General features: G+C 41.3%; 1 protein-coding gene across 15 annotated transcripts in view; it reads right to left on the minus strand.

Annotated features, from left to right (window-relative positions):
• Window positions 1-1371: 1371 nt before the first annotated feature.
• MBD1 (methyl-CpG binding domain protein 1) overlaps window positions 1372-22544 on the minus strand; it is a 62081-nt gene continuing 40908 nt past the window's right edge. For all 15 annotated transcript variants that reach the window (XM_042239431.2, XM_060405522.1, XM_042239426.2 and 12 more), the window contains 4 exons: window positions 10049-10265; window positions 7723-7825; window positions 3514-3746; window positions 1372-1812 (listed from right to left, as the gene is read on the minus strand). In XM_042239431.2, the coding sequence (XP_042095365.1) occupies window positions 3518-3746; window positions 7723-7825; window positions 10049-10265 (549 nt within the window). In that variant the 3' untranslated portion in view covers window positions 1372-1812; window positions 3514-3517. The remainder of the gene's footprint in view (window positions 1813-3513; window positions 3747-7722; window positions 7826-10048; window positions 10266-22544) is intronic.

A 22544-nucleotide genomic window follows, 5' to 3' on the forward strand; every position in this document is an offset into this window, starting at 1 on the left:
AAAAAACTATACAGTAACTCTGAAAAAATTGTTTAAAGGAGACCAAAAAGGTGAAATCAGCCCTATAAGATACTAAAGTGTCAGGAATTCAGATTCTTTACATCTTTCCTTACTGCCATCCCTAGCGCAGAAAAACTAGGGAAAAAAAAGTTTACATCCATATGATGAAAGGTTAGTTTCTTTTTCACAAAAATAAGAAAATGGTAAACAGCATAATTTAGCAGTAAGTGGCTTTTACTTTTTGTTTTTAAAAACTGCTTTAATCCTCCAAGTAACATGCTCTTTGGTAGAGAGTCAGTCTGGGTTGGGGGCAGAAGATATTGGATAGAGAGTCCATGCTTTCCAGTTATTTTCTGATCACAGAATGGCAAAATACCCCCAAATTCCAAAAAAAATGAAAGGCAGTACATTATTATAGACCCCTTAGAAGTTAAAATAATTATAAGGCAATTTTATGAAGCACTCCACTCCAATACTCTTGCCTGGGAAACCCCATGGACTGAGGAGCCTGGTAGGCTACAGTCCATGGGGTCGCTAAGAGTCAGACACGACTGAGCGACTTCACTTTCACTCTTCACTTTCATGTATTGGAGAAGGAAATGGCAACCCACTCCAGTGTTCTTGCCTGGAGAATCCCAGGGACAGGGGAGCCTGATGGGCTGCCATCTATGGGGTCGCACAGAGTTGGACACGACTGAAGCGACTTAGCAGCAGCAGCAGCAGCATGTGGGTTTACATGTGTTTAACTATTATGTGTATTTAAAGGCTTCCCTGGTGGCTCAGGTGGTAAAGAATCTGCCTGCAATGTGGGAGACCTGGGTTTGATCTCTGGGTTGGAAGATCCCTTGGAGAAGGAAAAGGCTACTCACTCCAGTATTCTGGCCTGGAGAATTTCATGGACTGTACAGTCCATGGGGTTGCAAAGAGTTGGACATGATGGAGTGACTTTCACTTTCACTTTTTATATATGTTTAAATTAGACAGATGAAGTGGACAAATTTGTAGAAAAATACAAATTACCATAACTGACTCAAGAAGAAAAGAACATCTGATTGACCTAAGTGAGTAAAACTAGTAATTAGCAATTAAAAAAAAAAACCTGCAGAGAAAGCCTAGGTGGCATCCTTGGTGAATTCCATCCAACATTTGAGGAAGAAATAGTGGCCATTCTTCACAAACTCATTCAGAAAATAAGAGGGAATACTCTCCAACTCATTTCACATGGCCAATAATATCTTGACACCAGACCCAGACATGGCATCACAATAGACCTAGATCAAAGACACACAACAATCCATAGTGGCAAGGAAAAAAAAAAAAAAAGCAAATGAAATGCAGCAACTCATTAAAAAAAAAAAAATGACAAGTGCATTTATCCCAGATATGCAAGGTTAGTTTATATCTGAAAATAAATTAATGCAATATACCATATTAATAGGACAAAGAACAAAAATCACATGTTCAACTTAACAGGCACAGAAAAAGGCATTTGCTAAAATCCAATACCTCTTTATTTATAAACTCTCAATAAAATAGGAAGAGAAGGGAATAACTTCATCCTGGTAAAGAGAATCTAAGAAAAACCTACAGATAACATAACAATGGTGAAGAAATGAGTTGAGTGTTTTCCATTAAAACTGGGAACAAGTCGAGAATGTCTATTCTCTCCACTTCTGTTCAATATCATACTTGATACTGCACTAACTGGTGCAGTAAGGCAAGAAGAAGAAACAGCAGGTATCCAGACTGGAGAAAAATAAACAGTCTTTATTTTCAAATGCCAAGATCCTGAATGTAGAAATCCTATAGAATCTAAAACAAACAAACAAAACACAAAAAACAAACTACTAGAATTAATGAGTAAATTTAGAAAAGTCACAGGATACTAGCTCAAAATATAAAAATCAATTATATTGCTACACGGTAATAATGAATAGTCCAAAAATGAAATTAAGAAAACAATTGTTCATAACAGCATTACTTAGCAATACTTAGGAACAAGTTTAATAAGAGAAGCACAAGGCCTGCACACTGAAAACTATGAAACATTGCTTAAAATTTAAAGATGACCTAAGTGAACGACGAGGTTGACCTTCTTCATGGGTTGGAAAGCTCATTATTGTTCAGATGGGAGTTCTCCCCAAACTGATCTATAGAGTAAATGCCATCTCTTTCTAAATCTCAGTAGGCATCTTTGTAGAAACGGACAAAATGATCCTAACAATTATATGGATATTTAAAAATCTACAATAGACAAAAACTGGACGGGGGGGAGAACAATTTGGATGCTACATTACCAATTTCAAGCCTTATTTAAGGCTACGATAATTATCACAGTGTTGTGTTGGTATGAGGATAGACAAATTAATGGAACAGAGTAGTGTGTCTGGAAATACACCCTTATAACGATTTTCAACAAAACTTAAAGGATAGTCCTCTTTTTTTCCTTTTTTATTTTTCCTGGCCAAGACTCCTACTTTTGGATTAGAGATTAACTACTTTCAGATTAGAGATTAACTTTCAAGGGGGCTTGAAGGGATCCAGAGAAGGTAGACTCCCAGAGCTGAGGTAAGAGTGATGAATGGGTAGAAAGGTTAAAGAAAAAAACCTCTCAGAAATTCCAGCAAACAGTTTGCTTAAAGACATTTTTACGTCAGAGAATATATCAATTGGCCCTGAAAACATTTCCCTAAAAGAGTCTACAACTCTAAAAACTGCTTTTTGTAAATATGATACTTGGAAGTAAAAGTATGTAAATGTTAATCCCCTTTGACCCAGAAACCCCACACCTGGGAATTGATTGATTCTAAGGAAATAATTCAAATGAATGTTTTCATAGAGTAATTTGCTATAGAGACAAATTTGAAACAAACTCAAAGTCCATTGTTTAATAAATCATAATACACAAACCCAGTTGACTATTATGCATCCATTTGTAAATATGGTAGGTGAAGCAACACGGCAATGTATTTACAAAACAAAAATGAGAATCCATATAACAAAGCCTGGGAGGGAACTCAGAGAAGTGGAAATAATGATAATGCTGAGCGTTAGGAATATGACCATGTTGACTTCTACCTTGGTTTTTTTTTAACCAGTAGATGCACATATTTCTCATATAGTGCCCAAGATTCAGGGTGGAAGGGGACTACACAAGGGCATAAACACAGAGGGAGAGAACTATGTCCACAGGAGAGAAGAGAATGGAAGCAAGAGGAAATAGGCATATGGGCAGATGGATGAAAGAAAGTGAAGCTACTAATAAATGAACAAGAAAGGGAGGCATGGAGGTAAGTCAGGACTATTAACTGTGTGGATCATTCATCATCACAGGAAGTGGGTCATTCAGATTTGTCAGTCTACGAAAGGAGCAGTTTAATTTGAAAGAAGAAAATTTCCTGGCATATAATTATGGAAACTCAGAGAATAAAAGAACAATTTATCCATGAGTTAAAAGAGACACACTCTATTTTAAAATAGCAAAAGACTAAGAAAAAATAGGTTGGTGCTTACGCAACTATGGTGGAAGCTTAGTAGGACATGCTCTTCGCATGGGATGGATGTTTCGGGGCACCACTGGGTGGGTGGACAGGATCTCCTGGATCTTGTCCTGGAAGTTCTTTTCTGCTGCTATCCCCGCCTCAAACTCTCGGCGCTCCTCTTCCTTTTCTGCTTCCCGGGCCTGCTGCTGGGAGCATATCTGCATCTGAAGTTGCTTCCTGTACTCCTGAGCTAAACTGCAGCGTCTAACATGTTAGAAATACCAAAGTATATAAAATTATCAAAGTAAGCATTTGGATTTAAATAGGGCATTACAATTAAAATGTGATTTTCGAAGTCAAAGTTACCATTAAAATCAGGGTGAGTGGGGAAGAAAGATGAAAAATTCAGTACTGTGTTTATCTCACAATAATAATTAAGACAGTCTTAGAACAAATGATTGCTTTTAGTGAGGGAATGTCTCTTTCCCATTCAAAAGATTTACTGAGAGCCCTTGGCCTCTCTGCATCCCGCCCCCCCCCCAACCCCTGCACTCCCCTCCAAGAAGAAGTGACACCTATTGGTAAAATGGAACAGGCTGCTCTGTCTGTTTCTTTTCTGCTTTCTATCAAAAGGCGGCATGTTCTCCTTGCAGCAGGGCTTCCAGTGGTTTGGTACTGCTGGCGACTGGATTGGTAAGTCCACCTCATTCTGTTTAGTATTAACTAGATGATTTCCTCTATATGTTAGCTACATTTAAAATTTTATAGTGATTTTTTTCCCTTGTGGTAAAAGACATGTAATTTACCATCTTAACCATTTCTAAGTGAACAGCTCAGTTGTGTTAAGTATATTCACATTATTGTGAAACAGATCTCCAGGACTTTTTCATCTTGCAGATCTGAAACTTTATACCTATTAAACAGCTCTTTCCTTGACCCTTCTCCCCGGCCTTTGGTAACCACCATTCTACTTGTTATCTTTAAGAATTTGACTACTCTAGGTACCTCAGGTAAGTAAAATCATACAGCATTTGTCTCTTTGTGACCAGCTGATTTCACTTCGCATGCCCTCAAGGCTCACTCAAGCTGTAGCATCTGAGAGGATTCCCTCCCTTGTTAAAGTCTGAATCATATTTCACTGCATGTACCTACCACACTTAATTTATCCATTCATCTGTTAATGGACATCTGGGCTATTTCCACCTCTTGGCTATTATGAATAGTGGTGCTATGAACATGAATATGCAAACAACTCTTTAAAGTCCTGCTTTCATTTATTTTGGATAGATACCCAGAAGTGAGACTGCTAGATCATATGGTGGTTCTAGTTTTAATTTTTTTGAGGAAATTTCATATTGCTTTCCACAGCAGTTTTATCATTTTATAATCTGTAAACCATATTATTACCAAATTTTATCAGAAATAAAGATTACAGCATGCCTATACCTCTGTGGCAGATTCTATTTTCAGAGATGGCCACAGTGCTATCCTGCCTACCGTACACTCTTTGCAGTGTGAACCTCTATCCCTCTACCAGGAAACAGAGCGTTTCTCCATTCCATTGAAGGCAGATGGGCCCTGTGCGACGGAAGTGGTGTTAAACCAGCCCTAAGCGTAGTCCTTAATGGCCTGGCAGCTTCCTCGTTCTGTCTCTTGGAATGCTTGCTATTGGTACTCTTCCTCTCAAAACAAGACACCAGTCCATGAGAAGCCGAAGATGCATGGAGAGGGCACGTGTAGGTGTTCTGGCTAGTACCAAATGAGATCTCCAAGCACAGCCAGCACACACTACCAGCTGTAAGGATAGGTATCTTAAGTGTCCATTCTAGCTGAGCCTTCAGATGAATGTAGCCCCAACCAGAACTGGCTTGAACCACATGAGATCCCAAGCAAGAACCACCCAGCTGAGCCTTATCAATAACAGAAGCATGAGACATCATCAAACTCGCTTTAAACCACAAATTTTGGGGTGTTTTGTTACACACCAATAGATAATTGTAGTAATTATAATACTTTCTTCTCACTCTTTTTTTTTTCTTAGTTGATTCAGAAGTTGGGTAGGGAAGAGAGCTGCTATTAAGTTCACCTCACATCTCCAACAAAAGGCTTTTCAAACGTGAGAAGGAATGACCTTCAGAGCAGAACAAGGAGCAGGAGGCCAGATGTTAGGGCCCGAAGAATTGATGCTTTTGAACTGTGGTGTTGGAGAACACTCTTGAGAGTCCCTTGGACTGCAAGGAGATCCAACCAGTCCATTCTAAAGGAGATCAGTCCTGGGTGTTCTTGGGAAGGAGTGATGCTAAAGCTGAAACTCCAGTACTTTGGCCACCTCATGCAAAGAGTTGACTCATTGGAAAAGACTCTGATGCTGGGAGGGATTGGGGGCAGGAGGAGAAGGGGAGGACAGAGGATGAGATGGCTGGATGGCATCACCGACTCGATGGACGTGAGTTTGAGTGAACTCCGGGAGTTGGTGATGGACAGAGAGGCCTGGCGTGCTGCGATTCATGGGGTCGCAAAGAGTCGGACACGACTGAGCGACTGAACTGAATTAGGTCACATTATATTTCAGGATTTATTTCATGAGGAAAAAAATCTTATTACAATTTAGGGTTGGTGCCTATTTTACAAAAATTGTATCAAATATATTTTAAGATGTTTGTCCAGTTTAACACTTAATGTCTGTAATCAGAATCTATATAATGGCAATAGAGTTGAATTTTACTAAAATGGTTGGTGCTAATTTTTTTTTCTTTTGAACTAGGTGTTTATTTTTTATGTGAAATTTTATAAACTGAATTGAGCTTTTGGGACAGATGGTCTACAGGCTGGGTTGGCCAAAAGATTCATTTGTTTTTTTTTCTCTTCAGATGGCTCTAGTAGCACTTAGTTATCTCTAACTTCATTCAAAACAATTTTGTTCGATTGCATTGTGATGGTTGTCATATCAGTGTGCATTAAAAAAAATTATCAAGTTCAGTGAATTTTTGTATAGCCATTTTAATATTGAAGATGGAAGAAAAAAAGCAATATTTTTGGCATATTATGTTTACTTCAAGAAAGGTAAAAACACAACTGAAATGCAAAAAAAGATTTGTGCAGTGTATGGAGAAGGTGCTGTGATTGATAGAATGCATCAAAAGTGGTTTGTTAAGTTTTGTGCTGGAGATTTCTCTCTAGATGATACTCTACAGTCAGGCAGACAAGTTGAAGTTGACAGCAATCAAACCGAGACATTGAGAAAAATCAATGTTATACCAATGTTATACCAATCAACATTACACCACGAGATAGCCAACATACTCCAAATATCCAAATCAAGTGCTGAAAATCATTTGCACCAGCTTGGCTATATTAATCACTTTGATGTTTTGCTTAACATAAGTTGAGCAAAAAAAAAAACAAACCCCTCTCTGACTGTATTTCTGTATGCGATTCTTTACTTTAATGTACAAAAGCATTCTGTTTTTAAAACAAATTGTGACAGGTGATGAAAAGTGTTCCATACAATATTATGAAATGGAACAGATCATGGGGCAAGCAAAATGAACCACCACCAACACCAAAGGCTGGTCTTCATCCAAAGAAAGATGATGTTGTGTATGTGGTGGGATTGGAAGGGAGTCCTGTGAGTTCCTCTTGGAAAACCAAATAATTCCCACAAGTACTACTCCCAGTTAGACTAACTGAAAGCAACACTCGACAAAAAGTACCTGGAATTATGTGTTTTCTGTTGAAAACACATAATCTTCCGTCAGGATAATACACGACTGCATGTTTCTTTGATGACCAGGCAACAATGGCTACACCTTGGCTGGGAAGTTCTGATTCATCCACCATATTCACCAGACACTGTACCTTCAGATTTCTATTTATTTCAGTCTCTACAAAATTCTCTCAGTGTAAAAGATTTCAATTCCCTGGAAGACTGTAAAAGTCACCTAGAACAGTTCTTTGCTCAAAAAGATAAAAAGTTTTGGGAAGATGGAATTATGAAGTTGCCTAAAAAATGGCAGAAGGTAGTGGAACAAAACAGTAGATATATAGTTCAATAAAGTTCTTAGTGAAAATTAAAAATGTGTCTTTTATTTTTACTTTAAAACTAAAGGAACTTTTTGGCCGACCCGAAAATACTGATGTAAAATAATATTAATAATACATGAATTATGGCACATTGTCCTTTATGCTAAAAATCTCCCTTTTTAGGCAGTTAATAATTATGAAGAAAACAAAACCATACCTTGTAAAATTCTCCCTCTCTTCACAGTTAAGCTCTCTAAGACCTTCATTTATACGTTCCTGTTCCATAGTACGTTCTTCCTGTTCTTTTGCTTTCCGTTGCACTAAGAAAGACAAAAGTAATTTTTGTTAAATGTCTTTTTTCATAAAAGACTTGCCAGCATCATCTGGGCATCAATGCCATATTGTCTTTAGAAAGGCAGAGCTTAGAATCACTGGCTTGGATCTTAGTTCAATAAGGTAGAAATAGTCATCCCCATTGGGGTTTACCAGGTGGCATAGTGGTAAAGAACCTGTCTGCCAGTGAAGGAGACACAAGAGACATGGGTTCAATCTCTGGGAAGATCCTCAGGAGTAGGAAAGGGCAACCCACTCCAGTATTCTTGCCTGGAAAATTCCATGGACGGAGGAGCCTAGCAGGACACAGTTCATGGGGTGCAAACAGACACGACTGAGTGGCTGAGCACGCACAGCCATCTCCATTAAGGAGGGAAGAGGCCTTAGGCTCCTATGCGCTATAATCTTCAGAGCTTTTCTCTTAATCATTTGCTACTGAAGTCTATGAACAGCCTTTTGCATAGCGGATTACCACTGTGAGAATACTTCTTACCTTTCTCTTCTTGAGGACAAACAGTTCTGTTACCATTCATGTTAATATGAGAGTTTCTATGTTACAAAAAAAAAAAAACTACTGGAAAAGCAGTATATAAAGTTTTTATAAACTAAATAAGAAAAACCTAACCAATCCAGTAGAAAAAGATTGACAAAGAAAACAGAGTTCACAAAGGAATAAATAAATAAATAAACCAGGCAATATACATCTGAAATGCATTTATCTTTGGCCTCCAAATCCATTTACAGGAATTTATCTTGATTTTATATGAGCCAAAAACACTATGTACAGAGATAGTAACCCACAATGCTACAACAGCAAGAAAAATTTCAAAACAAGTTGAAGGTGCATTGGTTGTGTTTAGGTAAAATAAATTATGGTCCACTTTTATAATGGCTTTCTAGCCAGCATTACAGATTTTAAAACTGAAGAAAAATGACCTGGAAAAATGTTATGATAAGTGGGAAATGCAGGCTGTAAAACAATATATACAACAAGATACTAATTTGTGAGAGGAAATTATATACATAGTAAAAATACTGGAAGGAAATGCAGGAAGCTGTGAACAATAGCTTTTCCTGGGTGGTGAATTATGTTTGATTTTTACTTCTTTGTTTATGCTGCTGCTGCTGCTGCTACGTCTCCTCAGTCGTCTCTGACTCTGTGCGACCCCATAGACGGCAGCCCACCAGGCTCCCCCATCCATGGGATTTTCCAGGCAAGAGTACTGGAGTGGGTTGCCATTGCCTATAAGTGGTTCCAAATACTTAAATTTTCCATGTTTTCTCAATGTATGCCAAAACATTTATCATGGTGGAATACAGAAATCTTTTCAGTGTAGAAGCTTTCTTCTCATTTCTTAAAACTCAATCTAACACTAGCTTAACAATTTTCAACTGATGTTATAATTTCTGGAGTGGAGAATTAATCAATGGAACCAAGATGAGCTTTCTCTTACAAAGACAACTAGTGTCAAGTCCAGTGGTATCCTACTAGTAAATGTGTCCATCTGGACAAAGAATGGTGGAAATCTTCTCAGTGATTATTTCCTTTTGTGAGCAAGCACCGTTTGAGGGAATTCAATGGTGTCCTAAGACAGAGATGTGAGCAAGAAATTATGAGAATCCCAGAAAGAAAATTCTTTTATGAATAAGAGAAAGAAGGTTTATCATGAATAGGGGAACAGAGGGGGCCTCTCAAGGAATGTGACATTTGAGCTGGGCTTGAAGCATGTCCAGGATTTTCTCAAGATCAAAAGCATCATAGGGAGAGAAAACTACCCAAGCAAAAGGTATGCAGGTGCAGGCGTATGGAGACACTTGCCAAAAGATATTTAAGTATTCAATTAGGTAAGGTCCACAAAGCAGGGATCTTGCCTTAATCCCTTCTACATGCCTCATGGTATTTCATACATGTGATGTGATGATGTGAAGTGGCTCAGTCGTGTCTGACTCTTTGCGACCCCATGGACTATAGCCTAACAGGCTCCTCCACCCATGGGATTTTCCAGGCAAGAATACTGGAGTGGGTTGCCATTTCCTTCTCCAAGAGATCTTCTCGATCCAGGGATAAAACCCGGGTCTCCCACATTGTAGGCAGACACTTTACCAGGGAAGTCACTATTTCGTACATAGTATCTATTTAATAAATACTGAGGTTGCTACTTAAATTGAATTAGGCCCAAGTATAATATAATTGTAATCCATTTCCTTACACTTTTCTTGAACTTGAAGTTTTCTTGTACACATGACCTCATTCAAAAGTTGTTTTCTTGCCTCCTTTTCAAGTCTCAGCTCCTTGTCCTTCTCAGCAAACTTCTTTTCCTTCTCTTTCTCTAACATTCTATCCAATTCTTTCTCCTGAGCTTTTTCTTCCTCATGCCGCTGTGCCAAGTATTGATAATATATCTTCTGTTCTCTTCTCATATCCTCCTACATAAAATAAAAATTACCTCATGTTATTAAAACTTTTAGGTGTGATAATACTAGGGAGCATAAGTTTTAAAATCTTTTAGAACCATAATTCCTTAGAATTACATACCAAAACATTGACAGATGATGTATTATTTTTAGGGTTTACTTTTTAAGTATTCAATTAAAGTATTTACTTAAAAGTAAACCCTAAAAATAATACATCGTCTCGGGAAGATCTTCTGGAGAAGGAAATGGCAATCCACTCCAGTATTCTTGCCTGGAAAATCCCATGGAAGGAAGAGCTGATAGGCTACCGTCCATGGGGTCGCAAAGAGTAGGACACGACTGAGCAACTTCACTTTCCCTTTCTAAAAATATTCAAGATGACTGTGGGGAATGGGTGGGAGGAATAGATAAAACAGGAATGGCCATTGGCTACTGGTTGTTGAAGCTAGGTAATGGAACCATGGGGATTCATTGTACTATTTTTGCATCTGTTTGAAATATTTTATAACACATTTTGAATAGTTCAAATAGTAATAATGCAAACACTTTCTCAAAGCGTTCCTCAAAGAAGTTCTCAAATAATTTTCAGTTATACAAATTTATTTTCATTTGTTTAAATTTAGGTAAATAAAGTGTTAGCATGACAAACAAAATATGTCACTATTATTATAGCACTGTCTCTGACTAGAAAATGATACATCAGCAAATCTCAATCTTAGCTACACTTTGGAGTCACTTAGGGAGCTTTAAAAAGTACTAAGGGCTAAGTCTCACACCTAGGGATTCCTTTCCAATGGCTAGCTTTTAAGTTCCCTAGGTGAGTTGAATGTGCAGCTAAGGCCCAGACTGGCTTTATAATACAGTCATTTTCAGGTGGCTTCTGTCTTTCATGGTAGTATACTTGTGTTATTCCATCCAACCTCTGATATGATCTCTTTTGAGAATATCATAGATCTGAGGTAGAACTCTCAGAACCTAGCAAGGTCTGAGAGTGTAGCTGCACCCTCAGAATGGCTTGTATACATAGCTTCATACTTTTGGGAATAATTTAACAAAAAGTACAAACCTTATACTCTGAAAACTAAGAAGCATTGCTGAAAAAAATTAAAGAAGACCTAAATAAATGGAAAGACATCCTATGTTCATGGGTCAGAAGACAATATTGTTAAAATGGCAACTGTTCCCAAACTGGTCTATAAATTCAAAATATTTCCTATAGAAATGCCAATTTATTTCTTTGCAGAAATCAACAAACTGATCCTAAATTCATATGGAAATACAAGCGAGCCAGAACAGCCAAAACAACTTGAAAAAGAAGAACAAAGTTGGAAAATTCACATTTCCTGATTTCGAACTTACTACAAAGCTATAGTCATTGAGACATATAGATTAATGAAATAGAACTGAGAGTCCAAAATAAATTCTCACGTTTATTGTCAATGGATTTTTGACAAGAGTTCCAAGACAATTCAATAGAGGAAAAATTCTCTCTTCAACAAATAGTGCTGGGAAAATTGGATATCTACACGCCAAAGAATGAAGTTGGGCCTCTACCTCATACCACATACAAAAGTTAACTCCAAATGGATCAAAGGCCTAAATGTAAGAGCTAAAACTATAAGACTTTAAGAAGAAAACATAGGACATCTTCAAGACCTTGGGTGTAAGAAAAGTGTTTTATTAGATAGGACACCAAAAGCATAAGCAACAACAGGAAATACAGATAAATTTTACTTCATCAAAATTTAAAACTTTTGTACTTCAAGGGACACCCACAGAATGAGAAAAATATTTACAGATGGCTTATGTGATAAGTCACTCCATTATCCTTGCCTGGAAAATCCCATGGACAGAGGAGCCTGGTGGGCTGCAGTCCACGCGGTCGCAAAGAGTTGGGCACGACTGAGTGATTAACACCAACACTATGTGATAAAGGATTTGTATCTAGGACATATAAAGAACTGCTACAACTCAATAGTAAAAAAGACAACCCAATCGAAAACTAGGCAAATAACTTGAAGACTTCTTAAGACTTCAGCAACCTTTAGATAGATTAGTCCAAGGAAGATATACAGATGGCCAACATGCACAGAAAAAGAGGCTCAACATCATTAGTCATTAGAGAAATGCAAATGAAAACCACAGTGACATACCACTTCAGACAAACTAGGATGGTTAAAGTAAAAAAGACACACAACAAATGTTAACAAGCATGTGGAAAAATCAGAACTGTTGTAAGTGTTCAGTTCAGTTCAGTTCAGTTCAGTCACTCAGTCATGTCCGACTCTTGCGACCCCATGAATCGCAGCATGCCAGGCCTCCCTGTCCAACACCAACTCCCGGAGTTCACTCAGAGTCGCGTCCATCGAGTCAGTGATGCCATCCAGCCATCTCATCCTCTGTCATCCCCTTCTCCTCCTGCTCCCAATCCCTCCCAGCATCAGAGTCTTCTCCAATGAGTCAACTCTTTGCATGAGGTGGCCAAAGTACTGGAGCTTCAGCTTTAGCATCATTCCTTCCAAAGAAATCCCAGGGCTGATCTCCTTCAGAATGGACTGGTTGGATCTCCTTGCAGTCCAAGGGACTCTCAAGAGTCTTCTCCAACACCACAGTTCAAAGCATCAGTTCTTTGGCACTCAGCTTTCTTCACAGTCCAACTCTCACATCCATACATGACTACTGAAAAAACCATAGCCTTGACTAGACGGACCTTAGTCGGCAAAGTAAGGTCTCTGCTTTTGAATATGCTATCTAGGTTGGTCATAACTTTTCTTCCAAGGAGTAAGCGTCTTTTAATTTTATGGCTGCAATCACCATCTGCAGTGATTTTGGAGCACAAAAAAATGAAGTCTGACACTGTTTCCACTGTTTCCCCATCTATTTCCCATGACGTGATGGGACCGGATGCCATGATCTTCGTTTTCTGAATGTTGAGCTTTAAGCCAACTTTTTTACTCTCCTCTTTCACTTTCATCAAGAGTCTTTTTTGTTCCTCTTCACTTTCTGCCATAAGGGTGGTGTCATCTGCATATCTGAGGTGATTGATATTTCTCCTGGCAATCTTGATTCCAGCTTGTGTTTCTTCCAGTTCAGCGTTTCTCATGATGTACTCTGCATATAAGTTAAATAAGCAGGGTGACAATATACAGCCTTGATGTACTCCTTTTCCTATTTGGAACCAGTCTGTTGCTCCATGTCCCAGTTCGAACTGTTGCTTCCTGGCCTCCATACAGATTTCTCAAGAGGCAGGTTAGGTAGTCTGGTATTCCCATCTCTTTCAGGATTTTCCACAGTTTATTGTGATCCACACAGTCAAAGGCTTTGGCATAGTCAATAAAGCAGAAATAGATGTTTTCTGGAACTCTCTTGCTTTTTCCATGACCCAGTGGATGTTGGCAATTTGATCTCTGGTTCCTCTGCCTTTTCTAAAACCAGCTTGAATATCAGGAAGTTCACGGTTCACGTATTGCTGAAGCCTGGTTTGAAGAATTTTGAGCATTACTTTGCTAGCGTGTGAGATGAGTGCAATTGTGTGGTGGTTTGAGCATTCTTTGGCATTGCCTTTCTTTGGGATTGGAATGAAAACTGACCTTTTCCAGTCCTGCGGCCACTGCTGAGTTTTCCAAATTTGCTGGGGTTCCCTAGTGGCTCAGAGGGTAAAGCGTCTGCATGCAATGTGTGGGAGACCTGGGTTCGATCCCCAGGTAGGGAAGTTCCCCCGGCGAAGGAAATGGCAACCCACTCCAGCATGCCCAGTGAGGGTGGGGGGTGCCAGTGCGTCGTCCCGAGTGGTGCCGCAGGACCGCCCCTGTGCGGGGAGGGGCTCTGGCGGTGAGATCCCGCGGTGGGCCCTGGCGGCCGACTCGCGTCCCCTCCCCCGGGTCGCTTTGACCCGCTCCCCTCGCGGTGGCGGGCACCCTCCCCACCTCCGCCGCCGGTTCCATGGCGCTGGCCTCGCGTGGCCGCACCCCGTCGGTGCCCCTCTCCGTCTGTCCGTCCGCCTCAGTCTGCTCTCCGTCTGCTGCTCCCCGGGGCCGCGCCCTGGTGTGTCTCGCTTCCCGGGCCCGCTGCGGCCCCGATCCGTTGCCCGTTTCGCCGCCGCCTGTCCGCCGCCGCCGCCGTCGCGTGCTGGACGAGGAGGAGCAACCATGATCCCCGCCGCGCCCCCGCTCCGGTGCGCTCGCCCGAGCACGGGTCGGGTCCCAGGTCTTGACCCCGCGGGCCGGTCGCCGTGTCCTCGCCGCCCGGCATCCCCCGCCCCACTCTGGGGCGGGTGGAAGGACGGACGGACGCCGAGGGCGCTTGTCGGCCGTCCCCGGTTGTGGCCTGGGCCGGGGTCCCCAGCCCCGGGTGCCGGGGCCGCCGCCGGGGCGGGCGGGGCGGAGGGGGGTTGGTGGGAGGAGGGTATGAGAATCTAAAACAGTGAAGCCACTTTGGAAAACAATTTGTAGATTATTCACAGGCTTAAACATAGAGTCAGTAATTCTACTCCTTGGTATATGCACAAGAGAAACAAAAATATACGTACAAAGAAATTCACATATGAATGCTCATATTAACATTATTCAAAATGTCAATGAAGGACAAACATATAAACAAAATATGATATATCCATACAATGAGATATTATTCAGTCATATAGTCTGCTGCTGCTACTGCTGCTAAGTCACTTCAGTCGTGTCTGACTCTGTGCGACCCCATAGACGGCAGTCCACCAGGCTCCCCCATCCCTGGGATTCTCTAGGCCAGAATACTGGAGTGGGTTGCCATTTCCTTCTACAATGCATGAAAGTGAAAAGTCAAAGTGAAGTCGCTCAGCGGAGTCCGACTCTTAGCAATGCCGTGGACTGCAGCCTACCAGGCTCCTCCATCCATGGGATTTTCCAGGTACTGGAATAGGGTGCCATTGCCTTCTCCAACTCATATAGTCTACAACATGGATAAACCTTAAAAAACATTATGGATGTGAGTTGGACTATAAAGAAAGCTGAACACTGAAGAACTGATGCTTTTCAACTGTGGTGTCGGAGAAGACTCTTGAGAGTCTCTTGGACAGCAAAGAGATCAAACCAGTCAATCCTAAAGGAAATAAGTCCTGAATATTCCCTGGAAGGACTGAAGCTGAAGCTGAAACTCCAATACTTTGGCCACTTGATGCAAAGAACTGACTCGTTAGAAAAGACCCTGATGCTGGGAAAGACTGAAGGCAAGAAACCTGGTGTGCTGTAGTCCACAGGGCTGCAAAGAGTCAGACATGACTGAGCAACTGAACTGAACTGAAGTGAAAGAACCCAGTCAAAAGATCCCATAATATATAATTTCATTCATATGAAAGTCCAGAATAAGAAATCAATAGAAATAGGAAGGCTATTAGTAGTTGCTCTGGTCTAGGGGTGAAGAGGAAGAGAGAAAGTGGGATAACAAAAAACATTCTAAAATCAACTGTGGTGATGGGGGCACTAAAATTCATTGAAATGTACATTTTAGATGGATGAATTGTATGTTTTATGAATGATACCTTAATGAAGCTGTTAAGTAAAATAAGATGATCCAATTGAGAACAAAAAGCTGAACAACAAAAATAGTAAGAAAGAAAGGAACAGAGGAAGGGAGGAAGGAAAAGAAAGAGAGAAATAAACAATTCAATTAGAAAACTGGGCAAAAGATATCAGAAGATATTTCACTGAAGAGGATACAAGAAAGCATATTAAAAGTTGGTCAACATCATTAGCTATTATTGAAATGCAAATTGGAAACAAAATGAGGCTGGTTGGAAGGTCAAGTGTGGACAATTCTGAGTTAAAAACTCTAAGGGGACCCAGTGGCCCAGGGGGACCCCACAACTTTCGTGAATATTACCTTCTGGAGTTCTACCAGTTTCTCACAGTAAATATCTGAGAAAAATCCCTTCATGTGTATGGCAAGTGGAGGGGAAAATGTACTATTCTGAAATACACTAGAGCATTCTATTCTTCTTAATGAGGTTTGCCCTCAGGGGAAAGTATTTAACCAAAGATTAACCCGCTGGGGTTTTATCAGAGCTTCACTCATCTGAGGGATCAAGCCTGGGCAACCTCTAGTCTTCCATGCAGGAAAAGTGAAATACCATAATCAAGGTTTCCAGTGACTAGTAGCAGTAGTAGTAGTAGTGAAAGTCACTCAGTCGTGTCTGACTCTTGCAACCCCGTGGACTGTAGCCCACCAGGCTCCTGTGTCCATGGAATTCTCCAGGCAAGAATACTGGAGTGGGTTGCCATTTCCTTCTCCAGTCCAGTGACTAGGAAGAGTCCAAACCCAAAGGTACCATCCTAAAGTTACAGAAAGAGAATACCTTCCCCTGTTTACTGGGATTCTTAAGGCTTGCTGCTGTTGCTGCTAAGTCGCTTCAGTCGTGTCCGACTCTGTGCAACCCCATAGACAGCAGCCCACCAGGCTCTGCCACCCCTGGGATACTCCAGGCAAGAACACTGGAGTGGGTTGCCATTTCCTTCTCCAATGCATGAAAGTGAAAAGTGAAAGTGAAGTTGCTCAGTCTGCTGAGATTACCCTCTACTGCAGTTATTACTACAAAGACTCAAAGCCAGTGGGAAATACTAGATGAGGCCTGACTCCCTCTCTGTAAGACAGGTTTTGTCCAATGAATCTATCACTTCTTTGAATAGAGCAACCCAGATGACCTAGATTTCATCTCCAGTCTTGAAGAGGCTCCAGTTGACCCCCAGTCCAGATAATTCTCCCTACAGAGAATCCCCTCAAAGTACAAGGCCATGCTCTTCCACATTTTGGGGATTCAACCCAGCAGAGGTTCAATAAAGCCACTGAGGCCTTACTGTTAAAATAGAAATGGCACCTTCAGAAAAGGACTAAATCTGATGTCAAGGGTCTTTCCAAACAACAGGAAAATGTAATTTTCCCCCACGCCCAGCCCTTTGCTCACTGACAGCAAGGTGCAGCTAGTGGCACACTCATGCCAGTCCCTCTAGCAGCTTGGGGAACCCCTTACAACCAATTTCCTGCCACAGAAAGGGAGTTGATGTTCTTCACCATTGGAAGCACCACCATTGTAAACACAGGCCATGGTGCATCCCTAGTATAGGACAGCTCTCGTGGCTCAGCTCAGTTGGCAGAGTTAGGGGCAGTGTACCTGGATCTATAACAGGCCATAAAAATGAGACTCATAAGGGCACACATTTTTACTCACATCCGGGAGGTAGCCAAAGGATTCGCAGTCTAGTCTGGGCAATGGCAAAAGGATAATTTCACGATTCGGGGAAAGTATATATGGGGCGCCTCCACTTGAAAAGAAATAGCCAACTCACGCATGTCAGTTATGATCACTCAGGTCAATACACACACATACGCACAACAGCAAACACCAGAAGCTTATAGTAACATGACAGACTCATCCAAATTACATCCCTGGACACAAAGTATCAAGAACAACCCTGGACATAACTATTCCTCAGTGCCATACCCACTAACAGAGTGGACCCATATTATATAAGGCCACAGGGGAATGACAGCACTTACTGACTGGCATACAGGTGTAGCATGCCCTTTATCCCAGCTCTAACCAAAGTGGAGGTAGATAATTGCTTCTTTTGTCCCCCCAAAATGTCTGGAAATATCCTTGGTGGAGACATATGCCCTGGATGACAGACTATTCCAGATGGCATCTCGATTTTATCAGGCTGCTGTTGCCCTTCACAAGATCTAATAGGTACGCACCACCATCATCCATACCTTCACTGAAGGCCTGCTGGCTACTTTGCATTATGTAATCTCCTTCTTAATCAAGTATGTGCTCATCCCCTTTGACACACCAATGTAGATTCAGATCCAAGTACCCATCTCACCTCCCAGGTTGTTCTGTCATGGGCTCTAGCATATGGAATCTTGTGGAATTCTACTTAGGTTCAGCCTCAAGAGGTTAGACTCACAAAAAGGCACAATGGCCTCAGTTCAGTTCAGTTCAGTCGCTTAGTCGTGCCCGACTCCCTATGACCCCATGAACTACAGCACGCCAGGCCTCCCTGTCCATCACCAATTCCTGGAGTTTACCCAAACTCATGTCCATTGAGTCGGTGATGCCATCTAACCATCTCATCCTCTGTTGTCCCCTTCTCCTCCTGCCTTCAATCTTTCCCAACATCAGGGTCTTTTCAAATGAGTCAGCTCTTCGCATCAGTGGCCACAATGGCCTAATCAAAGACATATTCCTCAAGCTATTATACAGTTATATATTGTGCCCCAAACAGACAGAAATTTGGCCCCAGGCTGTGCTGCTGCTGCTGCTGCTAAGTTGCTTCAGTCGTGTCTGACTCTGTGTGACCCCATAGATGGCAGCCTACCATGCTCCCCTGTCCCTGGGATTCTCCAGGCAAGAACACTGGAGTGGGTTGCCATTTCCTTCTCCAATGCATTAAAGTGAAAAGTGAAAGTGAAGTCGCTCAGTCGTGTCCGACTCGTCATGACCCCATGGACTGTAGCCTACCAGGCTCCTCCGTCCATGGGATTTACCAAGCAAGAGTACTGGAGTGGGGTGCCATTGCCTTCTCCAATATGTACTTACCAGTCATCTCCAAAGACTTCCCTGTTAGTACTGAAAGCAAACCCCCACTCCTTTGACGTTAGAGAGGATGGCATTCACATCCACTCACCAGATGAGTACTCCCTTTACCATTTTGATTATTCAGTGTCTCTCTGTCTTCCACATGCTGGTGGTCCAGTCAAGGGTGGGTTGTGCATGCAATATGATTGAAAGCCTGAGAGGACAAACTCCCACCAAATTGCTTAGAATCATTTTACAGATTTTATTGACCCAGAAGATAACTAGGGCCACTGACTATGCCTCACTATTCAGGTTATAAAAGACTAGTTAATTAAAAATTCATCACAAGCTTTGCGAGAGATTGAAATTATAGCTCCAGGACCCCCTAGCTGAACTGTGTGGATCTCAGAGTGTGGAAAAGTGGCCCTCAGCCTAGTGGTTGCCAACCACATTAGGATATGAAATCCAAAAAGGACCCTGGGATCTAGCTGTCTCTATCAGCAGGTGTGGGTTGGGCCCCTACTTGACATTAGATGAAGAGATAAATGACCTCTTGCTCCAAAGCAACTATCTCCTACCTTTGGCCAGTATCCAAATTGCTGGTCCAAAGAAGACCCCTTTGCATGGACATAAAAATATTTTAGTCTGTTTGTGTCTCTAGGTCTGAAGAGGGTCTCTTGTAGGCAGCAATGAGTCTTGTTTTTATATACATTCAGCCAGTCTGTGTCTTTTGGTTGGACCATTTAATCTATTTACATTTAAGGTGATTATCAATATATGTGTTTCTACTGCCATTTTCTTAATTGTTCTGGCTTTGTTTTCGTAGGTCTTTATTCCCTTCATCTTTTGTTCTCTTCTCTTCTGTTTCCTGCAGAGAGAATCTCTTCAGAATTTGAGGTAAAGCTGGTTTGGTGGTGCTGAATTCTCTTAGCTCTTGTGTAGTCTGTAAAGTTTTTGATTTCTCTGTCAGATCTGAATAAGAGCCTTGCTGGGTAGAGTATTCTTCGTTGTAGGTTTATCCCTTTCATTACTTTAAATCTATCATGCCACTCCCTTCTGGCCTGCAGAGTCTCTGCTGAAAAAACAGCTCACAACCTTATGGGAATTCCCTTGCATGTTATTTGGTGCTTTCCTCTTGTTATTTTTAATATTTTTTTCTTTGTTGTTTGATTTTTGTTAGTTTGATTAATACGTGTCTTGGCGTGTTCCTCCTTGGGTTTATTCTGTATGGGACTCTCTGACCTTCCTGGACTTGGGTTACTATTTCATTTCCCATGTGAAGGAAGTTTTCAACTGTAATCTCTTCAAATATTTTCTCAGGCCCTTTCTCTTTCATCTCTTTCACTTCTTCTGAGAGCCCTGTAATGTCAATGTTGGTGCATTTAATGTTGTTCCAGGGGTCTCTGAGACTGTCCTCATTTCTTTTCATTCTTTTTTCTTTATTCTGCTCCAGGGCAGTGCTTTCCACCATTCTGTCTTCCAGCTCACTTACCTGTTCTGCGTCAGTTATTCTGCTATTGATTCCTTTCAGAGTGTTTTTCATTTCAGTTATTCTATTGTTTATCTCTGTTTGTTCTATAGTTCTTCTAGGTCTTTGTTAAACACCTCTTGCATCTTCTTAATCTGTGCCTCCATTCTTTTTCCAAAATCTTGGATTATCTTTTACTATCACTATTCTGAATTCTTTTTCAAGTAGATTGCCTATCTCCTCTTCATTTAATTGTTGTTACAGATTTTTATCTTACTCCTTCATCTGCAGCAGATTTCTCTGTCATCTAATTTTGTCTAACTGACTGCTTGTGGTCTCCTTTCTGCAGGCTGCAGGACTGTAGTTCCTCTTGCTTCTGGTGTCTGCCACCTGGTGGGTGAGATGGTTACTGAGCAGGGTCTCCCCTTCACCCTGTGGTTGTCACTGCCCTGTCAGGCGCATGATCTGCTTGTAGTTGTTGAGACAGAGGCCCTGAGATCTGTTTCTTAGCTGTGTTTTTTATCTGCAGTGCAAGGTCGGTGGGCTTGGAGCACTCCGCTGGGAGAGGGGCCTCTGAGGATTCCTGCTCTCGAGCTGTACACCTGGGAGTGTGCTCTGTTGTGTCGCTTTTCACACACTTGCAGGCTCAGAAAGTACACTGTTGTTGACACTGTTCTCTCTTCCACCTTAACCATGGCTATGCTGACAAATGGCCCTGATGACTCTCAGGTCATTTTCACTAGGCCACTGGTGCAGATCTGCTGAGGTCATGTCCCAGGACTGCAGTAGTCACGTACCTGGACCCATTCAAGGGTCCCTAGGACCTGTGGGGCTGGAGGAGGCTATGGCAGGGGTGGCGCTTAGGCCCACTGGGGCCAGGGCAGCCAGAGGAGGCTTGGGTGGGGGCAGCGCTTGGCCCTACAGGGGCCTGCTTGGCCTGAGGAGGCTTTGGCTTTGGATCAGGCAAGCACCCCTCTTAATGCCCCACAGAGGCCAAGGAGAGGACAAAAATTAAGATCAGAAATGAAAGCATGGACATCACTATATTTACAAACCCCATGGCCATTAAAAAGGATAAGAAATACTATGAACAACTCTATGCCTACAATTTGATATCTGAAAGAAAATGAACCAATTCTTTGAAAGATACAATCTGCCAAAATTCACACAAGAAGAAAAGGACAATCTGAATAGGCCTATATCTATTATTAAAAAGCTGAATTAATAATTAATAACTTTCTGAAACAGAAAGCACTGGTCCCTGATGAGTTCACTGGTGAATTCTACCAAACATTTAAGGAAGGAATTATACCAAATCTCTACAACCTCTTTCACAATGGAAGCAGAAGGAATATTTCCTAACTTATCCAATGAAGCCAGAATTACCCTAATACCAAAAGTGAAAAAAGACATTATGAAAAAAGAAAACTATACACTTGTCTTTCTCATGAACATAGATGCAAAAATTCTCAACAAAATATTAGTAAATTGAATCCAACAATGTATAAAAAGAATTATACAACATAACCAAGTAAGATTTATCCTAGGTAGCAAGGCTGGTCCAATATTCAAAAACCAATTAATGTAATCCATCACATCAACAAGCTAAAGAAGAAAAACCATATCAATAAATACAGGAAAAACATTTGACAGAATCCAACACCCATTCATCTTAAAAAATTATATATTTGATCTTTATCCTCGTTTCTGGCAGAGCTCCTAAAATCCTTAGAATTTCCTATGTAATGAAACCAATAAAGTTGTCTTTTGTTATGTTAATGAGGTGACTTCTGGATCACACCTAAGTTTGCCAGGAGAACCAACTGCGTGGTTATTGCACTGAAACTTTCAGTCCCACTTCCCTGATCTCTGGGCCGAGGAGAAGGTTTGGAGAGTCAATCACCCACCCAATGGCAATGACTTAACCAATCACGTCTATGTAATGAAGCCTACATGAAAACCCAAAGGAGAGGGTTCAGAAAGCTTCAGGTTGGGGAACCAGGATGATTTCACCAGGCCATGCCCCAAACTCCGTGATGATGGAAGCTCCTTTGTTCAGGACCTCCTCATCTTATATATCTCTTCATCTGGCTGTTTATTTGTATCCTTTAATATCTTTTGTAATAAACTGGTAATCCAGTGAGAAAACTGATTTCCTGAGTTCTGTCAGGTGTTCTAGCCAATCAATCGAACACAAAGAGGGGTCTGTGGGAACTTATGATTTACAGCCAGTCTGTCGGGGAAGAACTTGGATTTGTAGTTGGCATCCTGA

This window comes from Ovis aries, chromosome 23, assembly GCF_016772045.2.
Source record: "Ovis aries strain OAR_USU_Benz2616 breed Rambouillet chromosome 23, ARS-UI_Ramb_v3.0, whole genome shotgun sequence".
NCBI lineage: Eukaryota > Metazoa > Chordata > Mammalia > Artiodactyla > Bovidae > Ovis > Ovis aries.